Genomic DNA, 21,939 nt, shown 5'->3' on the forward strand with positions numbered 1-21,939 from the left:
CACAAATCCATCCATTACCGAGTCCGTGATTGGCTTCATATTGCTGGTGTTGAGATCACTATCATAAGCCGGCACAAGCTCTTGCTCACACAACCAATTAATTAGACTTCCATGCCCCAATTGTGTGGTGTTCCCGGTTGCTAGATCATGAAGACTATTGGCCAAGAGGCGGCCAATATCTATAGGGTGCTCCTTGATGATGGCGTAGGCAGCAAGCACCCTCTTGAGAGGAATTTCAGAAGTGCAAGATGCACTCTCAAGAGTCTGGACCAAATAGGACACCCACGCCTTGGGTATCGGCAACATCTCCGCATAGGTAAGCATACGGGACTTTTTCCAAGTTGACCCAGGCCTACACATAGTTGTAATGATTTCATCAAAAGTATCCTCCGTAATGGCAAATCTCTCCCTCCTCAATTTTTCAACCCAACACTCCTCCGGTGCTTGAACATTCAGCCATGCATTGAGAGCATCTGGGCTGAAATCAATATACTTTCCTCGAACAAAAGATTGAAAGGGTGTATCAGACACCCTTGCATTTGCAAAGAATTCGACGATCACCGTTTTGTTGTTTGCTTCGTCGATCATCTCATTCAACCTTGTCCACCCCCTCCTTCGTAATTCAGACTCAAAGAAAGGATACTTCACAAGCTTTGTGAAATCAAACTTCCTCTCCCCTATGACTTCGAAACTTTTCATGGCTTTGTGGAACTCTTGGGCTTGGTCATTGATAAAATGAATGGCGTTTTCGGGTGGTTCGGATGCGGTACGAGGGCGTTTGGCTTTGCTTGTGGATGGCTTGGGGTTGGTGGCTTTCTTTGAGCGGGTGTTTCGTGGATTGGAGGCCATTTGTGGTTAAGGAAGATGGTGAAAAGGAAGTTTTGTGAAGTTTGGGAAAATTATGATGGATTGTGATGGATTGTGAATGATAATGGTTTGGATTGATGAATTTGTGATTGGATTGTGGTTTGATGATGTTTAGGAAGTGATAAGGTAGATTAAGATGGGAAAAATTCGTGAATGGGAAGTCTAGGGAAATTTTTGGTAGAGAAAAGTAGGAAAAATGGAATGAAAATGATGATGAATAGTGAGGTTTTTATAGGCTGAGGAGAAAAATCGCGCTGCGGCCATATACAGGCGCGACGCGATTTTGTAGAAACAAGGAGTTCTCTCATGCCAAAACTTGTTTTCTTGAAAAATGCCTGAGTCTTATTGAATTTTTGAAAAACTTTTGAAGAGAGAATCATGCAAGACATCAGTACCTTGCATGATTTTCTTGATAGGAGGTACTAGAACAATTTTTCGAAAACTTTCCTGCCTCATATTAAAAAGAAAAGAAAAATATTTTTGTGTTTTTATTTTTGAAAGCAATAAAATCATACCTGAAAATTAAACAGTGGGTTGCCTCCCACCCATCGCTTTCTTTTACGTCATTGAGCTTGACGCTTCAACCACTGTTAGGGTGGCAAATATGTCAGAAAGAATATATCATCCTTCTTCTTCCTCTTGTTTGGTAGGAATTCCATGAATTTGTAGCAAAGAAGTAGATGCTCCCATGCTCTCATTGTTAAACCTTTAGAGTTTGAACTCTCCCACCTTAGAGAAGGACATTCATCCATTTGCACACGAGTGATTTCCTTAACCCCTGTTTGTTCAGACTTCGGAAAAATGTCAGCACTCCTCACTTTTGGATTTTCTTCCATCACAACTTTGTGACACTCAATCTCCATCTGAACCAGCTTCCTCTGAGACTCATGTGCTTTCTCAACAAGATCACCACACTGAACATCAAACTTTTCAAATAAAACTTGATTTGACACCAAGAAATCATCAAAAATATTCTGAAGTTGAGTATTGTAATCGATGTTGATCACCTCTTTCTTCCCTTCACCATCACTACCTGGTTGATTTGCCTCATGATGATCACAACTCGAGATTTTGTTGTCCAAAATTTTGATCTTAAAAGATAGCATATATTTTTCATACTGCAACTTAGCAATCTCTTCTGTGTCATAGAGGAGTACCCTGTCTATCATAGCTGCAAAACTTGGATAAACTTTTCAGTAGCACAGTACAATGAGAAGAAAACAAAGAGCATAATATATTTTTTTTAATATATATATATACAAAAATATAAAAGACAGAAATCCTAAATAATAACGTAATTGCCAAATTGAAATGACTCAACAGTCCCCGGCAACGGCGCCAAAAACTTGATAGAAGTTTGGCGAGTGCACCAAATACTATCGAAGTAGTAAAAATATCGATCCCACGAGGACTGTTTTTAACTTCAATAATTCAATTGCGTTATATAATTAGGATGTGTAAAGTTTATTTTTAGTTTGCCGCTAGGCAGAAGATTTGGTTTGATTTTACGAAATCAAATAAAAGAAATTAGATTTGATTAAGAAAATATGAGAGAAAGATGAGATCAGATCCGTCGAATCCTCTAAGTTCCCCTAATTGGTCTACTGCACCTATTTGTTATGAATCCTTTTCTAATTTACGATGATTAACAAAATAGCCCTAATCAATCCCTTGAGTTAGGACCCTCTTCTTAAACTACAGCCCCTAATTCCTTAAGTGGTCTAATAATTCTTGAAGGTTTTACCGAACGTTAACCTATTATCACTAACAAACGATTATCTATTCCTAGACTAACCCTGTTTATTAGAACAATTCAATTAGGTCTAAGTTGAAAGCCATGGTCAGTGGTCATTCATTCTCACGAAATCAAGTTATATGTGATCAAGATATAAAAAGCATTAAGAACAATTGAATTGAATAAACTAGAATTGAATTCATAAACAAAATAGAGTTTCACAGCAACATGTGTCAATTAGGGTTACAAAGATTCATCTCGGATCTAATCTCTAAGAGATTTAGCTACTCATAATCGAGTTTACAAATAGCATAATCAATGAAATAATTAAAACATACAAGAATTGGTAAAAGGATGAAGAAATCGCCCTTCTAGCCATCTCCGATGTCTCAAAATCGCACTTTGCTCTCCAAAATCGTCACTCTTTTTCTTCTGGCTGAGTGCAGTATTTATAGAGATTTATGGGCCTGACCTAGCAAAATCGCGTCGCGCCATGTATATAGGCGTGCCGCGATTTCCTCTTTACAGGAAGTGTGTATTTTTTGTTCCAAAATCGCGGCAAGGCTCCATTTTGGCGTGGCGCGATTTGGTCTGGCAGAACTTCAGTTTTTCATCTTTTTGTACCCCGGAATAGTGAAAATTGCATGAGAACTCTAACAAAATGTCACAATAAGTCCTAAAAATTACGTAATGACAGCATGTCATCACAACCCCAAACTTAAACCATTCCTTGTCCTCAAGGAATTTGCTTGCAACAATGACACACGACAGTAAAATAACAGTTACCTGACAAAACGATAGTACCCAAAAGTTCATTCTCCTTCTAGCTAAAGATGAGCTAGTTTGACTTGTTCGCATCCACCAATTCACAACTCCACGCATTCAAATTGAAATAGGGTTCTACCAGTCGACATGCAGGTCTACATATTACCATACGCTTGAAAAGTTTCTAAACATCAATCAAAGTCAATATCATTACACACTTTTGTGGTCTTTAGGGTTATAACGGGGCTTAGGTGAAAGGTGGGATATATTTGGATAAGTAGGCTACACAAAATTTGAGTTAGGCATTCCTACGGAAGTTAAATCACAAAATTCAATCCTCTAATCATTCACCTTGTGGAAATACAATCAATGCAAAGGTACTAGAGAACATTTTTAACATTTAGGGACAATCGAGTTTGAAGTTACTCGGATTTTAAATGTTTTGTCCCTTTTTCATCATTCAATTTCTTTTTTTTTTTATACACCATTTTTGTGTGTATTTTGCATGACAATTTCATATTCATTTTTGTTCTCTTATTCTCTAGTACCCCCACCCCAAACTTAGTTGGTTGCAAATTCCAATAGCAACCCCAAACTTAATCTTTAGCAACATTCTACCATGCCTTAACTCAGAAAATACATTAAGGGACAAGTCCTAAAAGTCTCTAGGCTTGTAATGTAGTTTGTCACCGAGCAAGAAGTTCTAATCCTACCGGCTCACAATTGGTTAAGAAATGATAAATTCAACAAATTAAAACAGGGTAGGCTTCAAAAAGGCTCACAGGACCAAGCACTTTTGCCTCAGTGTGTAATTGACAAAGACCAATCAATAATAGAGAAACAATGCAAGTTCTAGAAATGTAGTTGCATGGAAAACTAATCTAAATATAAGTAAATTGAAAAACAAATTTGGCAATGAACCTTATGGCTGAGATTTCTGGGAGTATGTGACTACCTAGCAACGCCGTACACTTCGCCTTTGAATCAAGTCACCCCTTCTTTAGAACTTTTGGAATACCGTTTCATCAAACAACTGTTACTAAACTGGAATAGGTCACATGAAACAAAACAAATTCATTAATAATAAACAAGTGCAGGAGCAATTACAATAGGGAAATAAGTTCAATGGACTTCGACATTAAAAAGAAAATAAAGAAAATACATCAAAAGAAAAATAACTGAAAATAAAATACAAAGCAGAAAATGCTAATCCATCAGTAGATCAGCCCATGTTCACATCATCATCCGAGTGTCCAGTCCCCGGTGTCCTCAATCCTTCAAAGATGCCATCCCCTTGATCTTGCTCGGTGGCATTGAAATCATCAGTGATTTCCCTCCTCATGCGCAGACCATACTCTTTTTGATGTGTAAAATATTGCTCCATGCGCTCACGGGAGCCTACAAACCTCTCATAAGACCCACTAATCGGACCCATATGCAATTGAGCCTCCGCAGCAAACGCAGTTGAGAACCTAGGACGGTTCACCCACAGCTGGTCCGAAGTCTCATTCATCCAATTAGCTTGCACATGCATGAATTCCTCAAGCTTTGGGTGAAGAGGAGCATAACCCCCTTGGCTACTACTCCCTCCTTGCTCCATTTGTTGTTGCCTTGCTGCCTCCCTCTCTCTCTCCTTCATATAGCCCTCATATTTCTTCACAAATCCATCCATTACCGAGTCCGTGATTGGCTTCATATTGCTGGTGTTGAGATCACTATCATAAGCCGGCACAAGCTCTTTCTCACACAACCAATTAATTAGACTTCCATGCCCCAATTGTGCGGTGTCCCCGGTTGCTAGATCATGAAGACTATTGGCCAAGAGGCGGCCAATATCTATAGGGTGCTCCTTGATGATGGCGTAGGCAGCAAGCACCCTCTTGAGAGGAATTTCAGAAGTGCAAGATGCACTCTCAAGAGTCTGGACCAAATAGGACACCCACGCCTTGGGTATCGGCAACATCTCCGCATAGGTAAGCATACGGGACTTTTTCCAAGTTGACCCAGGCCTACACATAGTTGTAATGATTTCATCAAAAGTATCCTCCGTAATGGCAAATCTCTCCCGCCTCAATTTTTCAACCCAACACTCCTCCGGTGCTTGAACATTCAGCCATGCATTGAGAGCATCTGGGCTGAAATCAATATACTTTCCTCGAACAAAAGATTGAAAGGGTGTATCGGACACCCTTGCATTTGCAAAGAATTCGACGATCACCGTTTTGTTGTTTGCTTCGTCGATCATCTCATTCAACCTTGTCCACCCCCTCCTTCGTAATTCAGACTCAAAGAAAGGATACTTCACAAGCTTTGTGAAATCAAACTTCCTCTCCCCTATGACTTCAAAACTTTTCATGGCTTTGTGGAACTCTTGGGCTTGGTCATTGATAAAATGAATGGCGTTTTCGGGTGGTTCGGATGCGGTACAAGGGCGTTTGGCTTTGCTTGTGGATGGCTTGGGGTTGGTGGCTTTCTTTGAGCGGGTGTTTCGTGGATTGGAGGCCATTTGTGGTTAAGGAAGATGGTGAAAAGGAAGTTTTGTGAAGTTTGGGAAAATTATGATGGATTGTGATGGATTGTGAATGATAATGGTTTGGATTGATGAATTTGTGATTGGATTGTGGTTTGATGATGTTTAGGAAGTGATAAGGTAGATTAAGATGGGAAAAATTCGTGAATGGGAAGTCTAGGGAAATTTTTGGTAGAGAAAAGTAGGAAAAATGGAATGAAAATGATGATGAATAGTGAGGTTTTTATAGGCTGAGGAGAAAAATCGCGCTGCGGCCATATACAGGCGCGGCGCGATTTTGTAGAAACAGGGAGTTCTCTCATGCCAAAACTTGTTTTCTTGAAAAATGCCTGAGTCTTATTGAATTTTTGAAAAACTTTTGAAGAGAGAATCATGCAAGACATCAGTACCTTGGAATGAAAACTTCCTTTATCTTTTTTTTAAATGTCTACCAAAATTTCATAATTAAATAACTCAATAACAAGTAGAAATTCATAGAACTACACTTACTTTGGTTCAGTCTCCTTGGCTTCTGCGGAAAAAGGCTCCTCTGTCACTGGAGTAGTTACTGGTTTTGCTGAAGTTTGTGGCGACTTCAGCAGCAAAATCCTGGCTGTTGCAATTTGACTCAAAAATGAGTTTGTGAAAAAGTGAAGAATTGTGACACGATTTGCCAACCGTGTCACGATTTCTGATGTTGAATGCATGGTTGGTCCTGGAGGCAAAACGTGACACGATTTTTGGCATGCTTGGCACGTTTTCAGGAGTATATGTACCTATCCTTCCTTCAGCAGTTGCTCTGACTGCTTTCTTGTCTGCACTCGCTAAGCCTTTTTTCCTTGGGAGCTCGTGTGCTTGGATAATGTCGCCTTGACTCTCTGATGGAGCATTTTTGCAGTCCATCATTCCAGCTCCTGTTTCGTCCCAAAGTTACTTTTCAATCATCAATACTGCTAAATCAATATAACCAATCCAACACACACATACATTAAAGTATATAAAGATAAATATATAAATATGTCATAGCATCTGCTGTACTTCCTATTGATCGACTTTTTTCAACAAAAAGATATTTTCAAGTTGCTTTCAAGATTAAACCAAGAACCATACTACTACTGTCCAAAATATAAGAAACAAGATGCATCAAAAACACATTAGTCATAAAACTCATCCGAGTGGTATCATTTAGAAAATAGAGCAGAAATTGTATCACTCTTTGGTGAACATTACAACTAAAACATGTAAGAAAAAACAAAAGGAAAAATTGTTGACAAGATTCCTTTGACAACAGAGATGCAAATCATGTCAATGCTTATTTGCTTGCAGTTTGAATTCATAACATCTCTTGTCCATTTTGTCGAGACTCTTCATGAACTTGTGATCCATGTCTTGTTTCTTCTCTCTGAGGTAGTTATGACTTATGAAAGATTTTGATTGACGCTGCAGTTGTCTCCCATCTTCAATTCCCAGCTTCATGATTCATTATTGTTAAGTTGAACTCTTGTTGGTCTTGTTTACACACCCAACTATACCCGCAGCTCTTCACCTCCGTACCCACATCCCTAATAATTTCAACACAGGTAGGGACAAAAACAAGATGATCACCGGGCGACTGAAATTGAAACCTTCACTCGAGCCTTCTGTTTGTTCATTAGAATTAGATATGCTGTTTGTCTCAGATGCAATTGCAACCTCTTCAACTTGTGCTGCTACAGGTGTTTGTTCTTCTTGCACTTCTTCAGTTACATCTATTAATAGAGGATCCAAAGTTAAAGAAAACTATAATGATGTCTTTCAATTGCTTTGGTTGCATAAAATTGATTGATTCCGATCGTGTAGAAAATGAAAGGGGTACAATATCATGCAATATGTGGTTTATACATAACAAATTCAGAAAATATGCGATCAATTTCAATTCATTAACCAAAATTCATTGAGGCAAGCAGGACTTGAAAATTAATAAAGCATAACCTTTATTCACGCTTCCCTCAGGAGACAAATCATCACTTTGTCCAGCCAAACTAGCATCAGTCTCATTGCTATCTGGAACATCTTCAACATTGTCATCTACTTGAAACGGAAAGGAAATATTATTCGGAATATGACATACAATCAGTAGTTCCATATGTAAATTATGAATGTGATAAATTAGCAGAAAAAGCGTGAGATAAAAAAACAGAAACCTTCTGATTCTGTGATAACATGGCAAGGCTCAACTGCATCACTGTCTGTCTGTGTTGCAGCTGAAACTTCTTCCTTTTCATTATCTATATGTGATTGTTGTTCATCTTCGGAAACAATTTGATCAACTCCATTTTCTGTTACACTTTCATCCGCCACTTCAACTGTAGAGGTTTGAGATTTATTTCTGCGGATGACATGAATGCAGATTTCAGTGATAAAGTGTTCCTTAAAATGTTGTTTATGAATCACAGACACCGGACACGGCACGGAAATTACAACCTAACACAAATTTAAAACCCCCACCCCGTAAATCATAAAATTCAGTCTAAAAATTAATAATATAAAGTTAACAAATTTTTTTTGAATTATCTTCAGTACCTCTGCTAGCGGTTGACAACAGAGATTGTTTTTGCGGTTGACTTGTTATCACTTGTTGACATTTAACAACTAGAAATCTTATGTAAGAATTCAAGGATATGTCAACAGGCTGAAAAACCAAGAAATGTCTTTAAAAATTAGAAATCTTATGTAAGAATTCAACGATATGTCCAAACTCCTAGTTCTACCCAGGGACAAGATATCCAATATGATAACATTGCATTGTCTCATTTTTTAAAATTAGTATTGGTGTCAACATGTCAATATATTTGTGTCGAGTTATGTGTCCGTGTCAGTGTTTCATACAATTTACCCAAAAAAGAAAACTTATAAAAAATTAAAACTCAAATATTTTTTTTGAACAAGGAACTCAACAATTGAATTTAAAAAAAAATAAAAAAAACTTACTTTAAAAATCCAAACGTGTCAGGTTGAAACTCTCTGTGACCTTCTTGTGATCCATCTGTTGTTTCTTCTTTCTTCAAAGTAGTTATGACTTGTGAGATGAATGATTCTTGTTCTGGTTGTGGTTGTGTCTCGCCTTCAATTGCCATAATCTTAGACATCGGAGCCAAGGAATTTTCATGATTCATCGTTGTGCAGTTGAACTTTTGTAGGTCTTGTTTACATACCCAACGATACCCGCAACTCTTCACCAGTTCACCCTCATAACATTTCGCACGGAGAGTTCCATAAACATCATAGGACTCTCGGGGGAAGTAGACTAGCCATAGGTGACTTGATTTGGTCGTAATAAGATGACCTTTGATAATTACTGGAAGCTTTCTACGGTTCCGCTTAGCACCCATTTTCATATATATCGTTGTTGTATCTTGAGGTGTCATGGAAATTAATACACAACTTACAAAGCCAATGATATTATTGTTATTGTCATTTATAACAGGAGATTCATCTATTGATATTGAAGCACCCACGCTCTGATTGTTGATCCAACTTGGTATTTCACTTCCTGGAGTTACAATTTGAAGCGCAGACAATTTGTTGGATTGTTGGTTTGCCTGAATGAAATGTGCCATCCATGAAATTGTGATGCTACTGCAACGTTCCCTCTCAACCAATTTTGGACAGTTGAAAATGAACAATCCTATTAAAGCAGGACCATGATTAGTCCGCCTATATCCCGCAAAATCCTGTGAACCAATCCAATCTCGTTCAGTAGTGGTAGGAAAAGGAAGTTGAGGCAAAGATTCCAACAACTTGCAATGCTGCAAATCTAAATATTCAAGTTTGGAAAGCTTCCTCAAGCTAGGTAGTGTCACAAAATAGTTTCCCCCTAAATATAATCTTTCTAGCGAATGTAAACCTTCAATTGCATCAGGAACTTGGTTTAGATGGCAAAAGCTAATATCAACTTGACGCAAACAATATAAGCTATGCCAGGATGGCAAGCAATATGTGTTTCTCGTGGGAGTGGGCAAAATGATCCATTTGTGGAAACTTTCATTTATATCATTCTTCCTTGAATTGTTAAACACTTTGGAACAGCCACACATATATAGATCTTCAAGAGAGCTAAGACAGAATATGCTGTTGGGTATGCTTACTAAATTTATGCAATAGTCTAAATTCAAGTAAACAAGCTTTCTTAGAAGTCCAATCGATGGATCCAACTCCACAAGTTTTTCACATCTTTCCAAATTTAACGACTCAAGATTCGGGAACTCTCCAAAATCTATTATCTTTTCTATTTTGGAGTCACTTAGATCCAGTGCTCTCAAATTGGGAAGATACTGTGACATGAAAAACAAACAAAAATAGAGACATTACTTTGATTACAACAGAATTGTTTTGAATTTGTTAATATCTCTAAGATAAATACTAATTACAAAAGAATTCATAGTACCTTCTTGCTTTTCCATAGTTGTTTGAAGCTGCTATTCTTCAAGATCAATTCAACAAGTTCATTAGGGTGAAAACTTAATGGCAATTCCCAGAAAGGATAATGCTGCCAGTCAAAATACCTTAATTTGTTTGAAAGACAACTCAGTTTTCCACGAAAGCAAGAATATTCAAACTGATCCTTGTGGATGATAAGCAATCTAAGATTACTCATTTTTGATAAGTGTTCAACGTTCATATCAATCCCTTTAGAATTCAAAACTATGGCTTCAACATGCTTTTCCTAATGCATTGCAAAAAATAAATTACTCTCAATATTTATAGTTTTTATAAAAATGGAAATGTGTTTTTTTATTTCTAAAGCAGCAAACTTTACCATTTTCTCAATCGTAACATTATAGAGTTGTTCTTTGGACCATACCCTGCTCCACTTTCTTTGCTCTTCGCTTGAATTTTCTTGCACAATTTTTCTGCCTAGCTCTTTCAACAAAGAATGCATTTCAATCAATGGACTGCCATCATATGCATCCACAATGCTTATAAGTGATTTATCAATGAGAACTCCTAATCCAATATCAGCATGAAATCCACAACAATTTAGAATGTTTTTAACATATTCCTCGGACCAAGAGTTGAAAAAACAAGCAATATCAAGAAACATTTCTTTTTCCGTCTCCTCTAGCCTATCAAAACTTAACTGCAGCACATCCATGACATCATTATCCGGACTTTCTCTCAATCTAGCCAATGCACTCTTCCATTCAGCCACATTACGACCAAACAAAAATGATCCCAGTACTTTAATTGCTAGCGGTAGACCTTTAGCATAATCTAGTATCTCATTTGCCAAATTTTGATAATCACTCATAATAATTTTCTCAACTTTGAAAGCTTTTCGACAAAATAACTCGTAAGAATCTGTCCTATTCAAAAGTGGAACTTTGTAAACTACATCCACTCCATACTCTTTCAATATATGCTCATCTCTAGAAATGATAACGATTCTACTACCCGCACCTAACCATTCACGATGCACACCTATTTTTTCCAATTGTTCAACTTGATCCACATTATCAAGAATCAGAAGGGCCTTTTCATGACGTAACCTACGTCGTATCAAATCAGCTGCACTGTAACGATTGCATATTTGATGGTGTTCTATGCCGACAGTTTGAAGTAGGATTTGCTTTTGTGCATCGAGGGGACCATCATATAATCTATAAATTTTGCTTACATCATCTATAAAACAGGATGCACTAAATTGATGAGATATATGGCCATATAAAGTCATAGCAAGGGTTGTCTTCCCTATTCCGCCCATTCCACAAATTCCTATAGCACGGACACCATCAACTGAGTCTAAAAGCAAATGATTTTGTATTGCTTGTATAGGAGAATCAATCGCTACTAAATCTTTTGAAACACGTGAAGATTTGAACTCCAGTATATTTATTATCTTTTGAACAATCTTTTTAATCTCTCCAGCTTGTGGCCTAAAATTTCAAAAAAGTTGTTCAATAACATTATATCATCACGTTCAAAAACAAAAACAAAAAATTATTTAGTTTGAACTCCAAATATTTGTTCTAGATTCTGTACCCGTGCACTATCCCTTCACCTTATATTTTTTACCAATAAAAAAGAAAAAAAGAAAACTATAAATAACTTACTTATCACGTAGATCCCAACCAGAGATACTCCCCACTTGGTTTAGAGCTTCCCTCCATCTTGACACCTTATGAGGGTCTTGTTGGAATCTTTGTTCATGTTTGACAAAAGATTCACAATAAATCCCACTTTGCTTCCGCACCTCAGACGGATCAACATCATAAAAAACAGGAAGAACATGTTTTTCGGGTCCCTGAACACATTCACAGATCTTCTCTAATTCTTGCAGGCACCATGTTGAAGAAGCATAGTTCCTTGAAAAGACTGCGACGAAAACCTGAGATCCTTCGATTGCACGTAGGAGCTCAGGTCCTATGGCTTCACCTTTTTGAAGATTAGTGTCATCCCTAAATGCATAAATACCTTTGGTTTCAAGTGCATCAAAAAGATAATCAGTGAAATTATTGCGAGTGTCTTCACCTCTGAAGGTGACAAACACATCATAATAATTTCTTCTTGAAGAAGTCACAAGAGCTAAAGATGAGTTGCTACTGTTGGCCATCTGATTAAGCTAAATTTTTAGAGGATTGGATATGGCAACTATTGTGAATGAACTTTACAGCTTCCCCGTATACATACCAAATACTGGTTGCTTCTTGACAGCTTCCAAGTGGGCCGTATGGTGTTTTAGTCAACAATGGAGGTTTGGAATTCACTGGTTGCTTCTTGACAGCTTTCCGGTGGGCCATATAGTCTTTTATTATATCCATTTTTTATATCAATACATAAATAATAGAGTATTACTTTTTCCACTCAATAGGATTCTCGCGCGCCCTGCGTTTTTTTAATTCGGATTCATGTTTATTATTTCGGATTTTATAATCCGCACACTTCTTATGTATAATCAGCCATCAGATTCTCTCACATTCAGCAGTTTTGAGTTTTGTTTTTAAAAACAACAACAAAAACTAAGTAAAAAATGCTAAAAACCTGTCTAATAAAATCATAAAAATATAAAAATACCATCAAAAAATTCTAAAAATCAAATAAACTAGTGCAAATTTTTTCGGATTTTTCTGAGAATATGAATAATTAAAAAAAATGAAAAATGGGTTTAAACGATGGAATTTTGGATTTTGAGGGGCGGAGCCCCATAAGAAGTCCCTCCTAAGGGTGTCATGGTCCTCGAATTTTTTCTGATTTTTTGGGGAAGTTTCAGAGCAATCTGATCAAGTAGCCCGAAAACCCGAATTGTTTTACCTTGAAAAAGGGTGTTTAGGGGGTTTCCGAATTATGTAATCTGGAAACATCATGTAACGCGCCATATTTTTGAAGTTTCCGGATTACAAAATCCGGAAAAATCCGTAATTCCATTTTTCACCCTATAACAAAGGAAAACACCATTTCGGATTATGAAATCTGGAAACCTCATGGACATTTTTGGAAAAAAACGCAGGGCGCGCGAGAATCCTATAAGGTGGGAAAAGTAATACACTCTAAATAATACTCTTTCCGTTTTAGATTAAGCGAGCCATTTGCTAATTTTACACATATTAAAAAAAAATGTATAAGTGAAGGAAAGAGAAAAATAGTTTTATGTTTTTTGTTAAGTATTGCTGCATTCACTATTATCATATATGCGAAGTATTTTAAAGCCACTTTATCGCTCCCTTTAAGCCTCCACTTCTTAGATATACGCATAACTTATCGAGCATATTTTACAATATTCGAAATAGGATTAAATATGTTTTCAGTCCCTATAAATATGGCAACTTTTCGTTTTAGTCCCTCTAAAATATTCCTTCGACTTTTAGTCCCTATAAAATTTTCAATCACTACTTTTGGCCCCTATTTTTAATTTAATTTTTGTATTTTTTTAATGAAATTATGCAGAAATGTGTAAAATATTCTAGAAAAAATTCCTAAAAAAAATTAGATTTTTTTAACAAAACACAAATTAAATATGAATTTTTAACCTTAACAAATATAAAAATTCATATTACATTCATGTTCTGTTAAAAAATTCTGAATTTTTTTTGGAGTGATTCTTATAATATTTTAAATTTTTCTGGAAAATTTTATTAAAAAATATGAATTCTACATATGAGTTTACTTTAAAAGAGGGACCAAAAGTGAAGATTGAAAATTTTATAGGGACTAAAAGTTGAAGGAAAATTTTAGAGGGACTAAAACGAAAAGTTGACATATTTATAGGGACCAAAAACATCTTTAACCCTTCGAAATATTCAACTGTGCCAGCATACTATAAGCAAAGAGTGCCTACCTTCAAACAGATCAATGATTAATGATTATTATCATTTACATGAGAAGTAACAAATGTGAAAAATTAATGAAACAAACAATTCAAACCTTAATGAAACTTGCAATTGAAAAATGTATCAACTATTAATTTCAACACATAAACAACAGAGAATTACACAAAATTCAGTCCTCGTGTATCCTCAATACAGATACAGATCAGTAAAATGTGTCCGCGCCTAATCAACATTTGGTTATTATGAAGAACCAGATTTCTGTTTCAAAATTGATCTCACATTGCCGCATACTTTTTCCTATGAAAATGCAACAAATACTTCTCTTGAAAACCTTGTAAGCTATGCTGGTACAGCTGTTTCTTTTTGAACTGTTTCTCCAAGAGTGAACCGAACAAAACGCCGCACTTTAATATTCTCTCCAATAGCAGCTATACTTTGCCTAACCAAGTCTTTCACTATAACACTGTCATCCTTAATAAAAGGCTGCTCTAGAAGAGCAAGCTCTCCTAACCTCTTTGAGATTCTTCCCTCGACAATTTTCTCTCTAATGTTCTCGGGTTTCGAAGCAAGGTCTTCTCTTTGCATCTCAAGTTCTTTTTCCTTCGTCACAATAGTTTCGGGAATATCTTCAATAGATACAAACTGAACCTGTGGACAAGCAGCAACTTGCATTGCAAGATCATCAACCAACTCCTTGAATTTCTCACTTCTGCCAACAAAGTCGGTTTCACAGTTCACTTCAATTAGAACACCAATGCGTGCATCGTGAATGTATGTACCGATTCTTCCTTCAGCTGCCAGTCTTCCGGATTTCTTATCAGCGGATGAGAGGCCCTTTTTCCTGAGGTATGCTTGCGCCTTTTCAAGATCACCTTCAGTTTCAGCAAGGGCTTTCTTACAGTCCATCATCCCTGCACCGGTTTCTTCTCGTAGTTGCTTAACCAAAGCGGCTGAGACCACTACTGCTGATTTCCTGCACCACAACATTGAACAATTTAATATTTGCGTCAAACACATCCATTTTTTTCTCAAAGTTTGGGTACAACTAGCACGTACACATGTTACATTCAGTTGTTGCATTTTGTAAACTTACTACTGGTGTCGGCATGTCAGTGTTAGTGTCATGTGAAATGTCCGTATTTGTGTCAGTGCTTTCATAGACTTCAGCTCACAAATCATACAGTCACAGCTTAGGTTAAGTTTTGTCTATAGCAAGAATAACTCGAGAAGGTTAGGGTTAAAATATTCAGGAAAATTTAGCACCCTTGTACAGTTTGTAGATTTCAAAAGTCAGTCAGTTCTTCACATCATTTGTAAAAAGAGTAGGAAAATGAGAAATGCAACCCATTGCTGGAATATTTTAGCACACAGCTGAGCCAATTAGTACATAAAGTTAATGCAATCACCAAAAGTGTTTACTTTGGCATAATTATGGAAATTTCATAATGGGAAAAACGACACCAGGGTTCCTTTAACTTAATTTAAAAGCCATCCTTTATCCGTTTTTTGTGTCAAATTAGTCTTTTATCTCTATAAAGAATGTTTCACCGATCAGTACCACAATTGGCCTTTCGTTGACAACAAGGTCAGAAATTTACATAAAAACAAAAATATATCATGTCAATTTTAATGGATTAGATATTGTAACAGTCATTGTGATGTAATTTAGATGTAACCTTGATTAATTGAATATGTAATGTACCTTTTAAAAACAAAAATGAAGTTTGGGCCAACATTGTTGATGTTTTTAAACAAAGAGGACTAACTAACTTAACACGGAGAAGAAATAACTAGTTTGACATGGAAAAAAAAAGTCAAGGACCTGTTTGAAACTCCAGGTACTAATTACCAAAATTTCATAATTAAATAACTCAATAACAAGTAGAAATTCATTGAACCACACTTACTTTGGTTCAGTCTCCTTGGCTTCTGCGGCAGCAGGCTCCTCTTTCACTGGAGTAGTTACCGGTTTTGCTGTAGTTTGTGCAGCGACTTCAGCAGCAAAATCCTCGCTTTTCTTTTCCAAACCCTCTCCGAGGTTGAACCGAACAAACCTTGTAACTTTCATATTTTCTCCAATAGTTGCAATTGTCTGCTTAACCATATCCTTTACTGTCACTTTATCATTCTTGATGTAGGGCTGCTCAAGCAATGCTAAATCCTCAAGTCTTTTCCTTATCCGTCCTTCAACAATCCTTGATCTAATTTGCTCCGGTTTTGACGCAAGATCTTCTTTTTGCATTTCTATCTCCGTTTCTTTCTTCACGAATTCCTCGGGAACGTCTTCAGTAACAACATACTCTACTTGGGGGCACGCAGCCACTTGCATGGCTATATCATCGACAAGCTCTTTGAAAATTTCACCTCGAGAGACAAAATCTGTCTCGCAGTTTACTTCTACCAAAACACCGATCCTGCTGTCATGGATGTAAGAACCTATCCTTCCTTCGGCAGTTGCTCTGGCTGCTTTCTTGTCTGCACTCGCTAAGCCTTTTTTTCTAAGGAGCTCTTGTGCTTTGGTAATGTCACCTTCACTTTCAGAAAGAGCATTTTTGCAGTCCATCATTCCAGCTCCTGTTTCGTCCCGAAGTTGCTTCACAAGTGCTGGTGATATAGTTGCTGCAATCCAAAGGGCAGCGGAACAGACATTTAACAATTAGAAGTCTTATCTAAGAATTCAAAGATAGGTGAACAGGTTAGAAAACTATGACCTTGTTTGGATAAACAACCTAATTTAAGCTTATAAGATAAGCGCTTATTATATAAGTGCTTATGTATAAGCTATTTTTATAACAAGATAAAATATATTATAAATGGAAGTACACCCTCCGGTCACTATTATAAGCAAAAATCTACATTTTAGATTCATTCATTTAATGATGCACATAGTCTTTATTATAGACCACATACATCATTAAATGAATGAACCTAAAATGTAGTTTTTTGCTTATATTAGTGACCGGAGGGTGTATATTCTTTTTTTCTTCTCTTTTGCATGTAAAAACTGAAATACATGTATAAATTCAAATATATGTACGTGTGTTTGATGTAGAAAAATGAGAGTTGAAATATGAAGCAAATAAGATGAAATGGAAACCTTTACTCGATCCTTCATCTGAAGCAGTAATGCCAGTTTGTCCATTAGAGTTAGATAAGTTGCTGTTTGTCTCCGATGCAATTGCAACTGCTTCATCTTCAACTTGTGCTGATACAGGTGTTTGTTCTTGCACCTCTTCAGTGGCAGGACTTTCAGGAGAGGGAAGTTGATTGGTTTCTTCAATTACATCTGCCGATTGAGGATTCAAAGTTAATAGGATACTATAGGAAAAGAAAGGGGTGTAATATATGATTTAAATATAAAGTTCAAACAAGCTCAAAAAACTTTCTGTCAATTTCATTCATAACCTTTATTCAAGCTTTCCTCAGGGGACAAACTAGCATCAATCTCATTGTTCTCTGAAACAGCTGCAACATTGTCATCTATTTGAAATGCAAAGGAAATATTATTAGTTAAGTTAATAAGAAAGTCTTAAACATGCATCTTACTACACAAAATATGTTTGATTTTAGCTATAATTTCGGATAGTGACATGCGACCAATATTTCCATATATAAATACGAATGAGATAGAAAACAAGAACCTGGTGTTTCTTGAGGAGCTGGTGCACTTGACGTAATCTCTGATTCTGTAACAACAGGGCCAGGCTCAACTGCATCACTATCTTCCTCGGTTGCAGCTACAAATTCTTCCTTTCCATTGTCAGTTTCTGATTGTTTTTCATCTTCCGCAACAATTTGATCAGCCACTTCAACCGGTGAGTCAGTTTCTATTAAACTTTCATCAGCCACGTCAACCGGTGAGTCAGTTTCAACGTTGCTTGTTGCAATATCTGTCTGAATAGCTTCCTCGATAATTGAATTTACAGCATCTAATTCTTCTTCTGAAGCCAAACTTTCAGCAACCGCCTCTGTTTCCTTCTCAGCGGCACCATTTATAATACTTCCTTCTTGGTTGCTTTCAGCGTCCACAACAGTTGTCGAGGAATCGACCAGTGAATCTTCCACAGTTTCTGTAGTTGATGATTTAACTTCACTCTGAAGTTTCTCCCTCTGATCCAAAAATTTAGCAATATCCTTATTTCTACGAAAAGCCAATACAAAAGGGTTTGTTGCGACGTCATCACCCACTTGTGCAAGTGCCTTGTCCAATTCTGCAACAGCTCCTTCCTTCTTCATGGTCAATGTCGCTTGTCCTCTTGTGATACGCAAAACTCGTACGCTAACTTCTCGACCAATCTCCAAAGAAGATTTTCCCATTATCTTCCCAAATCCATCGTCATCTTCCTCAGCTAATGGTAGAAATCCTTCCTCTCCTTCAGGAAGTGATATAAAAGTACCACTCCTCGTCATATTCTTCACCGTACCCTGCAACTCCTGACCTACAACAAATTTCGTGTTTTTCTTATCTTTCCTTGGACCCGATTTCGGAGAATCCCACCTCCCAGAGCCGGATTTCTCTGCATTGTTCGATGCATCATTACGTTTACCAGTATCAGTGTTTTCACGCATAGATAGAGATATACGCTTAGTTTCAGCATTCACTTCAATCACCTTCACCGTAACTTCTTGTCCAAGAGACACAACACTTGAGACATCCTTTACAAAGCTATCACTCAACATTGAAATATGAACAAGTCCGTCCGTGAAAGCTCCGAAATCAACAAACGCACCAAATGGTTGGATAGATTTTACTTTCCCCGTAAAAGCTGCCCCGGGAACCAAATCCTCATTCTTTACAGGAGGCATTTCGCTTTTCCTTGCAGGTCTTGAACGTTTGGCTTTCGTAGAACCAGTGTTGGCATCAGACTTAGGAGATGAGTCTTCACTTGTTCCAACTTCATTTGAAGGAGATTCACCAGAAACTTCATTGGCAACAGGTGAATCTTGTACCTCCACGGATACTTCCGTTTCTGTGGCTGATATGGAAGTTCGAGAATTTTTCCGGTAAGAGCATATTCGCTTGTTCTGAGGAAAAACTCCATTGGCGACAAATGAAGGAAAGAGAAATCTCCGAGTTGATGACCCGTGTCTTAAAGAACTCCTTGAAAAGTTGAGTCTGGTTAACGAGTTATTCTTTCTTGTCAAATAGGCAACTCCAGGAATAACCGAAGAATTTCCGACAGAGCATGATATTATGGGATTCATGTTGGATTTGAATTATGAAACTTTCTTATTTTTCAGGATCAGTTCATCCTGTGTCACCTTCAGAAACATATGAAGAATATCAATAAGTATTGCATAAATACACAAATCACATTACATTACATCAAGCATAATCACATCTTCTACAAATTATGAGTGAATATGTACAATGACAGTATTGCATAATGACAGCATTGCATCAATTTCCTCACACCTACTTCAAGCATAATCACTTCTTCTACAAATTATGAGTGAATATGCAAAATGACTACATTGTAGAGAAATCTCTACAAGAAAACTACCCCTACTGAATTTTACTGCAACAAAGATCGTCAATAAATTAATCTACGTTAAAATTTTTAGGAGCCTATGGTATTCAAGAACTTCCACTTAAGTGTACCAAGGGAATTTAAGTTCATGAATGCTGATTTCAATGATAAAGTGCTCCTTAAAATGTTATCTATGAAGCACCGACACAGACACTGGACTCTGCATGGACACTAACACATCGAAACCACTAATAATTTGAAAAATTGATATAATTCAATGTAATTATATGTGTTGGTGTCAGACACCGACGAGTGTCCAACACCAGGACATGCCTAATCCAAAAAGTATTTGTGCTTCATATGTTGTTATTCACTCCCAAAACATTATCGGTTACTACTTATCAATTCATTCATACATGGTGTATTAAAATTGTTCAAAGCTTCAATCAATATCAAAAAAACTTGAAGTTGTTGAATTTCAATATCTGGATTTCACAATCAAAACTCTCAAGACAAATTCAATTGTCTCCTTTATGAAAATAACACATTCATAAAGATAATTGGCTAGGCCATGACATTCAAAAAAGCACTTTTTTTTCTAAATTAACACAAATAGCTTAGTGAATTGACTAGAATTGAGCATTCAGTTTCAATTTTAATCAAATTGTGGACCAACAATGCACTAAAGAGACTCAAGTGATTCCAAAGTTCAATTAATCAATTTCAATCTTCAACATAGTAAAGTGAAATAAACACAATTAACTCTTAGAAATGGAACCCCAAAAAAAAAAAAATACCATACTTCCAAAATTCAAACTCAATTAATGAAAATATCACATTCATTTCAAAAAGATAAATTTTTTTTTGAAGAAATTTCAAAAAGATAATTGGCTAAACCATAAAACCCCAAAAGCACTTTTTAAAAAAAAAAAAAAAATTAACACAATTAAGTTAAATTAGTGAAGAATCTATGAAGCACGGACACTCCTCTGATCAGGCATGTGTGTCTCGGTGTCACTGACACTTATAATTGCACCAAATTATGTGATTTTCTCAAATTATTAGCGGTGTTGGAGTGTCCGTGTCAGTGCTTGTGCTTCATAGTGAAGAATTAATTAGAATTGAGCATTCTGTTACAATTTCAAGCACAGTGTAACATACTTTCAAACTTCAAACTCAATTATGGAAAAATATCACATTCATTCATATACATAATTAGCTGAGGCCATGAAACCAAAAAAGCACTTTTTTTTCAAAATTAACACAATTAACTTATTGAAATTAACTTATTGAATTAACTTCAATTAGCCATTCAACTTCAATTTCAAACACAGTGTAACAAGAATGCATTAATAAGATGAAATTTCAACCAAGCTTAATAAAAATCCATGCTTTGTAACTAACATAATCTATTACCATAGTCCAAATTTCAATTAACAAAACTTCAATTTTCAACTTAATACAGTAAAATAAACAAAACTAACTCAAAGAATTGCCACATAAAAACAAAAAACATCATGGTATGAAACAAAACATATACCTCGGAAGCTTCAAAAGGGTAGAAAGAAAGAAGAAAAAGAATGAAAATGAAGATTGGTTTTTGAAGTATTGAGTGTAAAAATGTAATCTTTTTGGTGAAAATGGAAATGGGTTGTGATGATGATAGAAGGAGGGAAATGAATGGAGTGGCTTTAAATCCTTATCTTCAATGTTTCACAGTTTTCTTTGTTTTTTGTTTTTCTGATAAACCGAACCTAACTCCGAAGCTGAGGTTTGGGTTGAGTCTGGTTATAGAGCCCATGTTGTTGGGCTTTGAAAGCCCATATTATCCATCATTTTACAGAAGTTAGGATGTTGCTTAATAAACACCTCATTTTCGTTCCCGATTAAGTTTTTAATCTGATATTTTTGCGTGTAAAATTTGATCTGGTCGTAACTTTCGATCAACTCTTTTAAACTAAGTGAGTGATATTGAGCAACCAAAATTATATATTGTAAATGTCATATTTACGATATACATTATTTTAATGTTAGTGCACAAAAAACATTAAGTTTAAATTAAGTGGTTGAACTTAAACCGTTGACGAACTTTGGTGAAGGCAAATCATTTGTTAGAATTCAAGTTTGAATTGTACCAAAAAAAGAAAAAAAGAATTCAGGTTTGAATTGTGTCTTAAACTATGCTCTAACTTATTATGGCTTATTTTTCCGAAGAATCATAGGGTTAAAACAAAACAAAAAAATGTAGGTTTTGATGGATCTGATGTATTAAAGAAATAATATGGA

At 36.3% G+C, this 21,939-nt stretch overlaps 2 protein-coding genes and 1 long non-coding RNA gene across 8 annotated transcripts in view; 1 reads left to right on the forward strand and 2 right to left on the reverse strand.

Annotated features, from left to right (window-relative positions):
• EMB2726 (elongation factor Ts family protein) overlaps window positions 1-21,354 on the reverse strand; it is a 70,376-nt gene extending 49,022 nt beyond the window's left edge. For 2 of the 3 annotated variants that reach the window (XR_015016230.1, XM_085720130.1), the window contains exons 1-5: window positions 21,194-21,354; window positions 17,824-19,444; window positions 17,588-17,662; window positions 17,280-17,468; window positions 16,090-16,801 (exon numbers count right to left, since the gene is read on the reverse strand). Coding sequence is in view for 2 of the 3 variants with exons in the window: in XM_085720130.1 (XP_085576256.1) it covers window positions 16,090-16,801; window positions 17,280-17,468; window positions 17,588-17,662; window positions 17,824-19,387 (2,540 nt within the window). In the remaining variant the exon portion in view is untranslated. Of the gene's footprint in view, window positions 1-14,187; window positions 15,156-16,089; window positions 16,802-17,279; window positions 17,469-17,587; window positions 17,663-17,823; window positions 19,445-21,193 lie in introns of those variants that run through there. The other variant, XM_085720129.1, reaches the window with a different exon arrangement.
• On the reverse strand, window positions 7,016-12,513 carry LOC146918489 (disease resistance protein Roq1-like). Of its 4 annotated transcripts, XR_015016226.1 has the most exons (8): window positions 11,969-12,513; window positions 10,675-11,791; window positions 10,303-10,581; window positions 8,847-10,189; window positions 8,439-8,547; window positions 8,060-8,339; window positions 7,848-7,919; window positions 7,016-7,624 (listed from the first exon to the last, which is right to left on the reverse strand). XR_015016226.1 is itself a non-coding variant. In XM_085720128.1 (7 exons), exons 1-7 carry the CDS (start codon window positions 12,466-12,468, stop codon window positions 7,419-7,421), a joined length of 3,702 nt encoding a protein of 1,233 aa, XP_085576254.1. In that variant the 5' UTR covers window positions 12,469-12,513; the 3' UTR covers window positions 7,016-7,418. The 4 variants fall into 4 exon arrangements, 3 of the variants coding, with proteins under 3 accessions (XP_085576254.1, XP_085576253.1, XP_085576252.1); XM_085720128.1 differs by lacking the exon at window positions 8,439-8,547 and having other exon boundaries at window positions 8,060-8,244; XM_085720127.1 differs by lacking the exon at window positions 8,439-8,547 and having other exon boundaries at window positions 7,848-7,943; window positions 8,060-8,244.
• LOC146918490 (uncharacterized) lies at window positions 16,742-17,708 on the forward strand. Its single transcript, XR_015016234.1, has 2 exons — window positions 16,742-16,877; window positions 17,235-17,708. It is a non-coding gene; the product is annotated as an uncharacterized LOC146918490 (long non-coding RNA).
• Window positions 21,355-21,939: the final 585 nt, after the last annotated feature.

The sequence above is a fragment of the Medicago sativa genome, chromosome 6 (genome assembly GCF_051527215.1).
Source record: "Medicago sativa cultivar Bolivia chromosome 6, Bolivia_mono, whole genome shotgun sequence".
NCBI lineage: Eukaryota > Viridiplantae > Streptophyta > Magnoliopsida > Fabales > Fabaceae > Medicago > Medicago sativa.

Coding starts and splice junctions, on each gene's coding strand:
- LOC146918489 (XM_085720126.1), bottom strand. CDS start 12,468: ATGGCCAACAGTAGCAACTCATCTTTAGCTCTTGTGACTTCTTCAAGA. Junction 8,245..8,846: donor GACACGTTTGGATTTTTAAA/GTAAGTTTTTTT, acceptor TGTCATCCGCAG/AAATAAATCTCAAACCTCTA. Junction 7,947..8,059: donor TGTTATCACAGAATCAGAAG/GTTTCTGTTTTT, acceptor TTCCGTTTCAAG/TAGATGACAATGTTGAAGAT.